This window comes from Vitis riparia, chromosome 12, assembly GCF_004353265.1.
Source record: "Vitis riparia cultivar Riparia Gloire de Montpellier isolate 1030 chromosome 12, EGFV_Vit.rip_1.0, whole genome shotgun sequence".
Taxonomy (NCBI): domain Eukaryota; kingdom Viridiplantae; phylum Streptophyta; class Magnoliopsida; order Vitales; family Vitaceae; genus Vitis; species Vitis riparia.
In genome coordinates, this window is record NC_048442.1 from 8,224,143 (window position 1) to 8,238,793 (window position 14,651).

Consider the following 14,651-nt stretch of genomic DNA (forward strand, 5'->3'; position numbering starts at 1 on the left):
AAATTAAATAAGCACATTCATATGCTTTTTAATAGAAGTTTTAAGTATGAGCTTCCATGCTAACCCTAAGTATAAGTTTTCCAGTAATAGTAAAGGACATGTAGTTAGAATATGGATTTTCTTTGTGAAAAATGATACTAAGAATTATAATATTATAATATAATATCATTATATTTTTTATTTTCACGCGTTGGTCACCTCCGCGTGTCAGCATGCCGATCGCGTGACACTAACACTTAGGGTGGGGCCCAATACATTATTACTAAAAGCACCTTCTTTTTTCACAATAAAGACAAAATTGTTCCTAAAAATCGAAGCGAGTTCCCGTTGTTTGTACTCTCAGCGGTGGGGCATGTCCAAGCAAACCCGTCTTCGACAATTTCGCACTTTCTCTCTCTAAAACAAAAGCATAAAAGGCAGAGTTTCCCTCACTAGAAGCCACAGCAGAGCGGAGCACGTAAATTCAAACTGTCCGCGATACTGACGGTGAGAAGTGGGGCTCAAAATTTTGCACACGCAGGTTTGGAAGCCTAGAAATTGTAGTGAAAGGGAGAGAGTGAAATATCGGAAGCCCTAGAAATCCGCAGATTCAGCTATGGCGTCGTCGAAGGTGATGGCGTCAACGGCGTCGACAAATTCGGATCTGCCGCGCCAGTCATCTATATGTTCACTCACGATCGCGGAGCTCCAGAGCGATCAGAACAAGAATTTCGGGTCCATGAATATGGACGACCTGCTTAAGAACATCTACGGTGACAACCTCTCCCCGGAGAGTTTCTCGACGGCGGCGGGGAACAACGGAGATGGAGGCGGCGGGGGCGTGGGCGGGGTCGACGAGGGAGGGTCACTGTCGCGGCAGGGGAGCTTCTCGCTGTCGCGGCAGGGGAGCTTCTCGCTGCCGAAGAGCGTGGGGAACAAGACTGTGGATGAGGTGTGGAAGGAGATCGTGGCGGGGAATGATCAGAGGCGGGTGGGTGCAGGGGAGGCTCTGGAGGAGATGACTCTGGAGGATTTTCTGGCCAAGGCTGGGGCAGTAAGGGAGGAAGATGTGAGGGTTCAGGTGATGGGCGGAGCAGGGAGTTACGGTGTGGATGCGATGATGAACGGTCAGTTTCAGGCGCCGCAGATGCAAGCGCAGGGTGTCGATGGGGCAATGGTGGCCTTTGGGAATGGCATTGATGGAAGAGTTACTGGCGCTGGAAGAGGAAAGAGAAGAGCGGTGGAGGAGCCGGTGGATAAGGCTACGCAGCAAAGGCAACGGCGGATGATCAAGAACAGAGAATCGGCAGCCAGGTCCAGGGAGCGAAAGCAGGTAAATTTTCCTTTCCATTTTTTACTATTTCTAGTTTGGTTGATGAGAAAACGGAGGAAAGGTTATAAAATGATTTTAGTTGCTTATTATTTATTATTTATTGGAATAAGAATTGAACTAAAACAGGTGTTGTTTCTCCTCTATGCGGGGCTTTTCGCTAAAATTTACTATTAAAGTTTGTAATTTCTTTTGTTTCACGTTTTCTCAGCACCTAAATGGAGTTCTGGTGAATTTTTTTATTTGATTTTTTTTATTTAATGGTTGTCGGTTGTGTTTCTTTTATACTTAGGCTTACACAGTTGAGCTAGAGTCGCTGGTGACCCACCTGGAGGAGGAGAATGCACGGCTCTTAAGAGAGGAGGTATTTTGTGCAATTTGGATTTAAGATCGTATGCTAGATTTTACTATGCCTTGATGAATTACATGGGATATGGCTTCTGACAGATTACATGTAGTGTGGTTTCATCTCAAGCCTTTACATTTGGAATTAAGTTTCAAATATTTTTATTCGTGTTGGGTGTTTGTTTGTTTGATGGAAATTGTAAATTCAATTGCTACATTGTATTCTACATAGTTTGATGGGGACAACTGATCAAATAATGAGAAAAACTCTGGAGACAATCACAAATCAGATTGAAGAACCCTAGAAAGGGGCTAGATCTCACATTTCAACTTTAGATCAAGGTCAATCCAGGAATAGTCTGATCAAATGTTACATCTCACATTTCAACTTTAGATCAAGGTCAATTCGAGACTAGTTTGATTAAATAATAGATTTTGATCCGAAAATTAGATTTAACATTCAAATTTAGATCTACGAGTCTAATTAGATTATTATAATTCTTTGTGCCTTGATTATGCACTGATTCATCTTTTGAGATTCTTCATTAATCTTATGCACAATCAATTAAACAAGTTATCCACTAATCAAGGGGTGATCAAGTATCAATATAATCAAGCAAACATTGATTGTCCCTTGATTAACAAATGACACAAGATAAAAATTGGAATCATGAGGTAAGAATGTAGTGATGTCATTGATCTATGCTGCCTCTGGTCATATCCTTATCCTCTTTGATCTTTCCTCCTGAAGAAGAACAATCACCCTCTCATAGTGGATGACCACTCTTCACAAACCATGTTTGGTTGATGGGAAAATGAAAGAAAATAATAGTGGAGGGAAAAGTAAACAGAAAATTTAGAATTCAAATTCAAATGATAGAAAAGTTTAGAACAATGGAGAATTCCTCCAAAAGTCTCCAGTGTGAGATATCTAAAAGCTAACTAACAAATCCAAATCTACCTATTTATATTAACAAACATGCCAAGTGGCACTCTCTAATCATGCCACCTCAACTAGAGCTAAAATCCTAAATATTTGTAAGTGTTTAACCTCCAAATTAACCTTGGGGTAAAAAATTACCAAATACAATGCGATATCATTTTACAATAGGGTAATCCAATATTGAGACTTGAAAACCGATACCAAATCGTTGTCAAAACATGCTCTTCATCTGCATATCAAAATTCCAGTACACAATCATCAAGTATCATTTTTGGTATGTGTTTTGATTGCAAATTTGGATACCATATGTCATATCATTTTTTGTATTTTTTTTATTGAAAATTTGGATATCAACCTCCGAGTTTGATTTCTCCTCGTCATCCTTGCTCCTTCATCTTTTTCAACCCTTCATGTCAAGTATGCATGATCTCCTCACGATCTTGCTTGGCTTTTAGGTGATTTTTCATCCTTCCTTCAACTTCCACCAACTCCTGAAGATGCATTTCCCTTTGAATTCTCTTAAAAAGCCTTAAATTTCCTTAATTGTTGCATTATAATACTCAAGTACATATATTAGCTCCAAGAGGATTTAGCATGAATTCAAGCTAAAAAAAAAGCATAACTAACACTCAGAAACCTGAAAAAAACTTTGTTTTAGTTGTGGAAAATATGCATTTTTGAGTTTTTATCAATTGGCAAATATTTTTCTTCATACATTGAAGACTTCCTTGTATGGTAGTTCATCCATTGGTCCTTTTTGTGAAGTGTTAGTTTAAACTCTTGCTCGTTTTTAGGGTCTTGTACTTTTGTTATATTCTTTTAGTTTTTTCTTAGATTGATAGTGATCACATGACTTAAGAGTAAGGAAATAAAAGTTCAATAACTAGCTTCTTTTTATTGGATTAATTGAAATGAAATAGTTGTTTCTAATTAAAAATAAAAATCTTTTGTTATTTTTATTTTCCTACCCCTTCTTCATTTGTTGATCATGCTCTAAACTTCTTAATTATGGAACTTTTTTTTTTTTTTTTTTTGATAGACAAAAGAGAAAACATATATTAAAAGTGCCTAAGAGGAGGCATAGCACAAGACACACGAAGTATATAAAAAACACCCAATAGCGAAAAGGCAAAGGAACAAAAAGACTTCTCTCCTTGTTTTAAGCTCAACCAATCTACAAAATCTAACATAGACATTGTGTGATCCTCTATATACACCTTAGCCTAATTCACAAAAGTATACAAGAAAAACTTATATGATTGCTAGATTAGACTACTCAACATCATTAAAAGCCCTTCTATTCATTTCCTTCCTAAAAGTCAACAAACATAAGGGAGCGGCCCTTCACACTATTATTATTATTATTTTTTCGTTTTTTTTCCATGTAACCCACTCCATTCCAAATAGGGAAAAAATCAAGTGCCATACCATTATTGCTTTGGAATAATGTAGAAGCAAGTGGTTAGTCGTTTCCTCCTCACCTTTGCACAAGTAACACTTTATTTAGGAGAGTCCAAACCCTCCTTTTTGAGCTGGTCAAGAGTTATGATTTTACCCTAAGATGCTTCCCAAGCAAAAAAAAATAAAATAAAATTGACCTTCACTAGTGCCTAAGACCTCCACACAGTACTAGTCGGAAAAGGCTATCTATATCCCCTAGATAAGGAAGAATAAATAGATCTAACTGAAAACTTGCTGCACTTAGATTCATTCTAACTCAGTTTGTCCTCCACTTCCCTTTTAATTACCTTTGATTGTATTTTCTAAAAGAAACTATCCACTTCATTAAACTCCTAATTGTTAAACCCCCTTGAACAATGGGGGCTCCACCCACCCCTTTCTTGATCATGGTTCCTAGCCTTTGCCACCCATCTATCTTTGTTAGCAGCCAAGTAGGATAAGTTTGGGAAGGTTTCTTCCAATGTTTGATCCTTGCGCCATAAGTCTTTCCAAAATTCAACCCTTCTTCCATTCTCAACTAAAAAGTGAGACCTACTTTTTATACCCTCCAATTCATGTCTGATGGCTTTCCGCACCCCCACTGTATAGCCATCTCTCACCCCTCTCAAACTCAACCCCTTGTCCTCCTCTTTGAACTTCCCTATTAAGATTAAATCTCTGAAACTGAGAGTTATCATGTCTTCCATATCTCTGTACCCTAAGAAATGCTAGTTATAAGAAATAGCCTCTACCATAATACCACAACAACTGAACAATGAAGTGAAAGATGATTATGTGAATTTCCTGCAAATCACTACATGCTTAAGACTTTTGCTTTTGAGGTATTAGATCTGCAACAGCTTGTTGAAATTAACCTTTTAATTGACCATAACCAGTAGATGGACCTGGCTTTTTTTAACTGAAACTTTGGACTTCCAGTTGAATTTGGATTGAGGAAAAACACAGAATATCGCTCTCTAAAAGACCAGAAAGGGAAGATTTTGAAGGGGGAAAAACTGAAAGAGTCATTATCATGAAAAAGAAAATGAAAAAAGAAAAGAAGAAAAAAATTGAAGTGATTATAGTCCAATACCTTGTTAGAAAAAGGATGGAGAAATATAAACATGAAGGATAAGACTCGTAAGAGGAGAGGTCATCAACTATCAGTGAAGTTAGTGTAAAGCTAAGGTTGAGCAGGTGTATGACCCTGGACGAACAAGATCAAGAACTCCTCTAACCCTAATGATAAAATATAGATGAGGGAATAGAATACATAAAGGCTGATTACCTTACTAGAGGTCCTCCCAAAAATGAATTTTGACCCTTCTTTTAACAAGGAATTTTTAAAATTAGAGAAGGATATAGCTTTCTTGGACATTAGCGGGACAACCGACCACAAGTCTCCGCCATTAGAGCCCATCCCATAAGTGCCTTTGATAACATTGTGCCACAAAGGCTTGATTAATGCTACAACCACTTGTCCAAAAGAGTTTTATTCCTTGTGGATAATCCCCCTAGCCCCTTTCACTCTCAGAAATACAAACAAAATCCAACTTATATATGATCTTCATTGCTTTAATCCATGCCTGGCAGCAGGAACTGGAGCTGAATCTCCTGAGACACAGCAGCAATTCTGAAAACAAAAAGGCAATATGAGGGTTATGAGCAAAGACAGGATTGAACAAGAGTACTCCTTCCAATTCAGTATAAGAAACCCTTCTCATCCATAAAGTCTATGTTTTCTTCCTATCAAAATAATTGATAAATAAAGTCTATGTTTTTTTATATCCATTAACACAAACTCTTTCTAAAACAGGGTTCCAAAAATTGGGCCGTAACTTGATCCCTTTTGACCTAGCAGCCTTTTGTGTGGCCTTGATCTTTGGCCTTATGTATCATCCTACTCAAATTTCCTCTACAATGATAAGAAGCAAGGGTGATAGAGGATCCCCTTTGTAAGATCCCTAGAAATTCTAATCAATGTGGTTATTAGTTTCCACAAAACAGGTTTAAAATCTTTAAAACTGGTAGTAGGGCCTTTCTTAGGATATCAAGCAATAAAGGTGGGTGAGTACTTTTGCTAATAGCCCCATTATGGTGGAACTCTCTACAAAAGGCTTTCACCAGGTCCTCTCTTACTGTAGGCAATTTAGTTGCCTTTTGTTGAAGGGCAGTTTCAACTGGAAAGCTCCATCTCAGACATAGGAGACCTGTTGAAATCCTTACTCTTGAAATACCTATAGAGTTGTCCAAAATTCAAAAATTCCTCAGAAATATGTTCTTAGTCCATTAATGCCAACCCATGGTCATTTAAATGAATTTAATCAACCTCTTCTCCTGCCCTTGTAAGGTAAATATTTAATAGAATAATCTCTCTTTTCTTAAGGTTTTTGTAGTCCCTGTGTTTGATAAACTGCCACTTTCTCCTTTTTTTCTTACTGATGAATCTTAGTGAGTGCTACTAACTGAGTACTAATCTTCATTGCCTCAAACCAATTACATCTCTTTGTACATATATTTATATTAGTTGTAATCACACATTCCACATTAATAATTTCACATTGGTATCTCCCATTATGATTTATTTATGTGTGTTTATTTTTGTACTGAGGAAATAAATTATCATTTGTTTGAAGTTTCTGAAAGAAAAAAATTTGAATGCAGGCTGAACAGTCTAAGGAGAGGTATAAGCAGGTATGTATTCTGTAGCTCTATGCTTTCTTGTTCATGCTTTATGTATGGATTTATCATATATGCTATTAAACTTCTCATATAGATAGATTTGTAAGGTTATTTAACTTCAAATTTTCCAAAGGTTGATGCATGTGTACATGTATTTGTGTATGTTGAAAATTATTGAAGTTCTTATGCTGCCGTTTTTAATTGTAATTGAGGAAAACTAATTTGTCTTCTGATATGCATGGCTGGTTGAGTGCTTTTTTCTCCCATTGTTTCAGTCTGGTATATCTGAGCGTTTGAATTGTTTAGTTAAGAAAATAAATGAAATTCATATTTAGTTTTTTTAAAAAGTGACTTTATTTATTATAATCTGGTCTTTAATCATGGTGATTAAAATAGAATGTATCACTTATGAGCTACTGATTAAGTTTATAGTAATTTGAAATAGCTTTGGCTTGTACTTTTTCTATTTTTAATATTTTTACTACATATCAGAAACAGCAAATTCATCCAAGTGAATAGTAAAATGCATCAAACTGATGAAGAAAAGGTTAGAACAAGTCCAAAATAGTTCAAACAATAATCAAGATGAGCTGGACTAACTGGCCTTTGAGGCCTAGCTCAAGTGGTAAAAGGTTGGCAAGGGCTTGCGGGAGGTTTGGTTTCAAGTCCCAATGGGGACAAAAATTTACTTATCAAAAGGAAAAAAAAGGAAATTTATGCTACCTACAAGCCAGACCCATAGATTAGGGGAGACTTGGGATCTTGCCTTGCAACAAACCCATAGTATGTCAGCCTCGGTGGCAAAACTGTTTCTATTATATATATAAAAAGCTCTTGATACAATGTGATTAAGATCTTTAATCAACATGTATTCACATGATTTATGAACTTGATGAGCTTAGATGTACCTTTGTTCAAGTTGGAGTGTAGATTCTTTTATGTTGCCAAACACTATAGTGGGTGGGATAGACCACCTTATCTTATGGAAATTAATTGTGTTTTAGTCTTCCTGATTGATTATCTAGTTTTATACTTAGTGCAAACAATTTTAAATTACAAAATAACGCTAAACAGATCTTTACTTTATGTGAATTTCATTCACATACCTAAACCACCTTCATCCTAACCTCTAGGCTATGGCCCATAATTTGGAACGGAAATCCTATGACAAATCAGATTTATTTGGCTAATGACTAATGTCTGTGTTGGAGAGATAATTGGTTTTTCTTAAGGCATGTAATTCCAGCTGGTGTTGCTTATTTTGATTTGTTTTGAAAACATCTTAGGTTTTGATTTTTATAGGTATTTTCCTAGAATTCTAAGAGTGTTTAGGGTGTGTTATTTGATATGCTTAGAGGCTGAAGATATTTTTTGTTTGTTAGTTTGAGAGGGAGATTTTAGTTTCTTCTCTATTTTAGTGAACTTTGTTATAATCCAATAGAAAGATGAAATTATATGAAAGATTTTTATTAAGATTCAAAGGGATTTGCGTATACCTAGATCGGTTAGATTGAGACTTGAGCAAATCCAAAGGGATTTCCTTTGGGGTGGGGGAGCTTTGGAGAGGAAGATTCATCTTGTTAAATGGCTGATTGTTTGCTCGGATAAAGGGGGTTTGGGGGTAAAATGCTTCTCTACTCTTAATAGAGCTCTTTTGGGTAAATGGAGTTGGCGCTTTATGGTAGAAAAGGAGGCTCTTTGGTATCAAGTAATTAGTAAGAAGTACGGAGTGGAAGAAGGGGGGTGGTAGGGTTTTGGTGTGGGGTTGTGGAAGGAGATTAGAAAGGAAGGTTCTTGGTTGAGCAACTACATTGGGTTTTCCATGGGTAATGGAAGAAGAACCAAATTTTGGTTGGATTCTTGGTGTGGTGGTGAGGCTTTGTGCAACTCTTTCCCTTCTTTGTTTTCTTTGGCGGTTTCTAAAGAGGAGTGGGTGGCGGAGGTGTGGGACTCTTCGGTTGAAGGGGGGGAGTTGGAGTCCTCGTTTTCTGAGGGCTTTCAATGATTGGGAGGTAGTCTTGGTGGAGCGGTTGCTCTTGACAATTCAAGGAATTAGAGTTAGTGCAGAAATGGAGGATAGGGTGATTTGGAAAAAGACAAAAAGTGGGTTTTTCACAGTTAAGTCTCTTTATAGTGCTGAGGAGTCGGGAAGTACAGTCCAGTTTTCAAGAAAATTAATTTGGAGCCCTTATGTTCCTCCAAGAGTGGGTTTTTTTTTTGCTTGGGAAGCCTCATGGGGGAAAATTTTAACTTTGGATCAACTTAAAAGAAGGGATCGGTCCCTTGCCAATAGATGTTTCTTTTGTCTAGCTGAAGAAGAGTGTACTAATCACATCTTAATTCACCGCACGAAGACTAGAGTTTTGTGGGAGTTATTATTCGCTCTCTTTGGGGTGACTTGGGTTCTCCCTTATTCGGTAAGGGAGACTCTCCTTGGTTGGCTTGGGTCCTTTGTGGGCAAGGCGTGCAAAAAAAGCTTGAAAGCTGGCTCCTTTATGTCTTTTTTGGGCAGTGTGGAAAAAAAGAAATAGGATAGCGTTTGACAATGAAGAGTTTTCAGTACATAGATTGAATTATTCTTTTGTGTGTAGTTTATGGTCTTGGACAAAGTTGTATATAGATGCTTGCCTTTTATCTTTAATCGACTTTTTTGATTGGTTGGGCTCTAGGTGAGGGCAGGTGAGGTTTTTGTTTTCCTCTTTTTGGCCTTTTGGCACCTATTATATACTTCTTGTATGCCTTAGGTTGCTTTCCGGACTTCCTTTTTCTAATTAATGTAGTGTTTATTGTGTTTATCCATCAAAAAAAAAAAAAAAAAAAGAAAAGAAAAAGAGTTTTTCTTAAAGAAAACATCATCTTTTTGCTGCATTGTGCTTATTTTAATTTATTTTTGGAAACATGTTAAGTATTTGTTTTTTGCCGATGGAGAGAGAGAGAAGTGCTTCAACTATTTCTAAAATGGTTGGTTTAAGTATGCCTAAAATACTTGTGTGATTTGGTTATATTAAAATGCTTGTATAACTTGGTTTTTTGTATACTTTAGAGCCTGTGTTTAGGATTCTTGCAATTTGTTAGTTACCTACAAGAACAGTGAAAAGAAATCAGCTTAGTTCTTTTAGTTACTTTGCATTTGTTCTCTCAAAGGTTTAGTTTACCCTACTTGTGGTTCATTAGGATTAGGCAAATTTTCTATTTTATCATGTAGCTATGGTTGTTAATATTGTTGGGAACATCTATTATTATTATTTTTAATTTCTTTTGGTTTTCCCAATTAACTCCCAATGAAATCATAGTGGGTATAAAGTTAAGTTTCAGATGGTGGTTTAGAAGTTGTATCATTTGCAAATTTTAAGGCGCCTAGAAGGGTCCATTAATGCTTCCAATTTCTCTTGGTGTCACAAGGACCATTTAGAATTCATAGTTCCTTTAGGAGTCAAGCATTTAGTTAGTGTTTAGGATTTAAAATCAAGGTGTTAGATCCGTTTTGGCCAATTCAAGTTCTATGGATCTTGGTGGAGGTAGAGGCTAATTGCTTAGAGATAATCTTGTAGGGCAAGAAAATGAACACTTTAATGAGATTCACGGTGTGGCCATGGAAGGTCAACCAAGTCTTGCAACAAAGTTGCAATATAGTCTTGAAAGGTTCAAGGTTATGATTGGGAAAATTTCTTGAATGGGTTTAAAATATGGATCACTTCTTTAAGTGGAAGGATCTTCTTGAAGAATTTAAGATTATGAAGTTAAATTTCCATAACAAATTGAAGTTAAATTACCACAGTGAAATTAAAAGGAACCACCATTTTTTGGTGGTGACAACTTCAATAGCTCATGCATCGTAGTTCATTACATGAAGACAATTGATAGAGAAGATTCAACATTAATTTTCCATCCTTAACAAGGCTTTGTCAAAAGCTCCATAAGGCAACGACAAAAATGTGAACAATGATATGCTACAGTTGAGAAGGTCTTAAAAAGACCTTAGTCCTAATTATTGCATCTTGTGTATGGAGAGTGGAGAAATGGTTATCTTTTCTTATATTGTCAGTTAATTTGGGGATATGGCTAGACTATTCAAACTAGACAAATTAGATTGAGTTCCCCATAGGAGTATATGTGAATTGATGACCATCTAATGTGTTGGATTGGAGAGCACCATTTGGGTGTTTGGCAAGAAAGAAATGCTAGAATTTTTTAGGACAAAGTAAGGACTTCAAAGACTATGAAAATTCATTTCTATTCCTCCTTTTAGGCCTCATGCATCGGACAAAGTTAGGGCATTCTTCTCAATTCTGATCAACTGTATTCAGTGTGTAGATCAAAAGGGGTTGGTTAACAAAGAGAGGAGCATTGATTAGGTTTCTTTTGGACAGAGAAATTTATTTGATCTTGGAGTGATGTGATGCTCTTTTTGTATATTCCCATGTGGGTAATATGCTGATGTATGGGTCTCCCTGGTATATTGGAGTTTCAATCATACATTTTTTATTAGTTTGTTGTAATTTCAGGGAGGATTTTGTCATCCTTCTTATGTATTCCTTTATCAATATTTAATACATATTTTTTTATTGATTTTAAAAAAAAAACATAGAGTAGTTCTATCAGGTAGTTGCATTTGACCATGACTAGATTGTCTTATTAAATAACTAATGGGATGTCTTAACTCTAACTAATGATGGTGGATGATGCTTGTCACTTGGAATTAACAATGGAAAAGTATTGGCCACAAAATTTTGACAAAAGGAACACCTTGGCAAGGGGTATGCTAGCTTGCTGAAATGAGACAAGAAGCAATGATGCAAAATTTGGCTCTTATTTGGCAAATGTGAGTTTGTTAATAAACCCAACTTGGAAGATCCCAAGTTCTAACCTGAAAGTGGATCCGCTAACATTGGGGCTTAGACATTAGAAAACCATCTTTAAGTGTTTTATGTGTAACAAACTTGACTGCCACCTTCCATACTGCTAATGTAAACGTTATCTCCTCTAAACAAATTTGGTGGTCAAACCAAAGGCAATAGGGTTACAATGGTGTGGAAGATGATGAGTATGTTGACAAAGAAAAGTGATCTGAAAATTGAGGAAGAATTCCAGGATGATGAGGATGATAAGGAGGATCCTAAATGTATGACTCATGGAGGTAGGTTGTTATTGGCAATTTTTTCTGGGGCCAAGGGTTTCTGATAGGTATTTAAGACAGGTGGCCCATAAAATGGGTTTTGAACATGGATGGGTGGGGTAGATACATTATTGCATATCTATAGCAAGACTATCAGTTTTGGTAAATGATACCCCAGGATTTTTTCCGAATCTGCAAGGGTTTGTACCAAGATGATTCACTATCTTATTATCTTTTCTTGGTTATGGAAGCCCTAGGTTGTCTCCTTCAAAGGTAATGCAAGGAGGTTTTCTAAGAGGCTTTAAGGTAGGAAGAAGTGGTGGAATAGGGATGGAAGTCTCCCCTCCTTTTTGCTAATGATGCTTTATTATTTTGTGAGGCTAATGAGAAGTAGTTGAGAGATTTGAGATGGATATTAATTTGATTTGAGTTTGTGTTTGGTTGAAAAACCAATTTGCAAAAAAGCAAAATAATCTGAATAGGCAAGGTGTTGTGGGTGGAGAGATTAACTTTCTTATTTGGGTTGTAGTGTAGGAAGATTTCTTGCTACCTATATAGGTATTCCTCTAAGAGCTTTTCACAAGTCATGTGCGCTGTGGAACCTAATTCAGGGGTGCTTTGAAAGAAGATTAGTTTCTTGGAAGAAACAATAACTATCTAAAGGGAGGATAATGACTCTCTCTAAAGGTACACTTTTTGAGTCTATCAATTTATCTCATGTCCTTATTTATCATTCATAAGAAGGTGAAACTTATATTAGAAAAGATCCAAATGGGCTTCTTATGGGAGGATCATGTGAAGGGAAGAAAGATGCGTCTAGGGAATTAGCCTACTATGTGCTTGGGCAAAAGGAGACTAGAGTTGGGAATTAGAAATTTTGACACTTTATTAAATAAAGTTTTTGTTGGCAATGGTTATGGAAATATGTTGTTGAGCATAATAGATTGTGGAGAAAAGATCATTCAAGGAAAGTTTGGAGATTTAAATGGTGGATGGTGTACAAAAGAAGAGGTGAGGAAGGCATTTAGAGTGGGGTTACGGAAGGCTATTAGAGTTAAGAATTAAAATATAGGAAAATACGAAAATATCAAAGGATATCAGACAGAAATCCGAGAAAAAATACTTATGAGAAGGAAATTGATTAGAACTCATAGAAATATTGAAAAAAAAAACTCCAACAAATGATAAAAATAATACACATATTGGAATTTTTTTATCAAAAAAAGAAAAAAACAATGTATGATAAAATTTGTAACACTCAACAATAATATGCAAAAATTTAAAATATATTTAATACTAAAATGATGATATATCTAGCTTAGATACATACAAGGATATAAAAGAAATGATGATATATGTATAATTACTTTTATTTAAAAAATGTTTATAACTTTATATACAATTTTTGTTTATCTTGAACTTAATTACGGTTTTATATTTTCAATAATCAATTAAATGGAATTTGAAGACTACATAGATTTGTCACAAATAAAGGTTATGTATATTAATTGTATGTATTACAACAAGAGTAAACTTGCCCAGGTGGCAAAGTGTCACCATTCTACACAATAGGGCTCATGTTTGAGCACAACAAATTGCGCCATGAAAAAATAGCTGAGGTGCCAAGAAAATCACCAATCTATTGGTGATTAATAGGGAATATTTTGAAATTTTGCAAAAATTGGTGATTAATTGCTGAAAATTTGATGGGCCTAATTTCGGGCCTTGAAATTGTTTCTATTCACGCTGAAATCCAAATTTTCAGCAATAAATGGTGAAACTTTAATCCTTGATTAGAGGAGGTTGAGTTGAATTCAGCCTTAGGACCTTTATTTTGGTTGGAAATGGGATAACTAAGTTGTGGTTGGATAGGTGGGTTGGGGAATGCTCTTTGAAAGGGTCTTTTCTGTTGCTATATGGTTGGGTCTTGGTTAAAAATGCTAGTGGTAGATTTTTGGATGGAGGGTGAAGGTTGAGCTCATTGGAGCTCTAGCTTCATGAGGCACTTTCAGGATTTGGAGATTGAGACTGGTTAAATTTGTGGAGCTCGTTCATCTTGTGAGGTTGTAAGGAGTAGGTGAGGGTAGCCTCATGTTAGGGGTGGGGGGTTTGAGAAGAGAGGTTTCATTTGAAGTTTTATTAAATTGCCCTTCCAAAGAGATTTGGGGCATCTGTGTCCGATGAGGACTTGCTTTATTGCTTCGCAGATGGCATGCAAGAAGATTCTAACCATGGACCTACTCATGAAGCAGGTGGACATTAGTAAATAGATGGTAACTTTGTAAAGCCAGTGAGGAGACTGCAAATTATATTCTGATTTTTTGCAGCAGAGCTCAGATGTTATGGGAGCTTTTACTTGTAATTTTTGGACTGAAAAGTGGGTTCTCCCAAAGACAGTTAGAGAGCTTCTTTTGGGTTTTAAAGCTCGGGGCATGGATAACAGCAGGAAGAAGGTTTGATGGATAATTTATTTGGTTGTTTTGGTGCATTTGGAGAGAGCACAATTATCACATTTTCAATGAGGAGCTTTCTGATCAACATCTAAAGGAGGGCTTCATTAAAATTCTTATGGAGTCATCTTAAATTCCATTAGGGATGGTGTCTTGTTCTTTATTGGACTTCATTGATTGGTAAAACTGGGGATGGTGCACTCTAAGTTTTGCTGAGGGTGCTTTGTATGTTTGGTTGGGCTTTTTTTCGGTTATGGTGCCTTTTGTATGCATTGGGTGTGCTTCCTCATTTTTTAGATACTTTTCTATACATATCCTTTTGACTATCAAAATAAATAAAATAAAATAATGATCAATGATTTCTCC

The 14,651-nt window shown here is 36.3% G+C and overlaps 1 protein-coding gene across 1 annotated transcript in view; it reads left to right on the plus strand.

The window, feature by feature from the left end:
• Positions 1 to 398: 398 nt before the first annotated feature.
• LOC117926222 (ABSCISIC ACID-INSENSITIVE 5-like protein 5) overlaps positions 399 to 14,651 on the plus strand; it is a 28,230-nt gene continuing 13,977 nt past the window's right edge. The window contains exons 1-3 of the mRNA XM_034845300.1: positions 399 to 1,312; positions 1,602 to 1,673; positions 6,702 to 6,731. Of these exons, the coding sequence (XP_034701191.1) occupies positions 596 to 1,312; positions 1,602 to 1,673; positions 6,702 to 6,731 (819 nt within the window). The 5' untranslated portion in view covers positions 399 to 595. The remainder of the gene's footprint in view (positions 1,313 to 1,601; positions 1,674 to 6,701; positions 6,732 to 14,651) is intronic.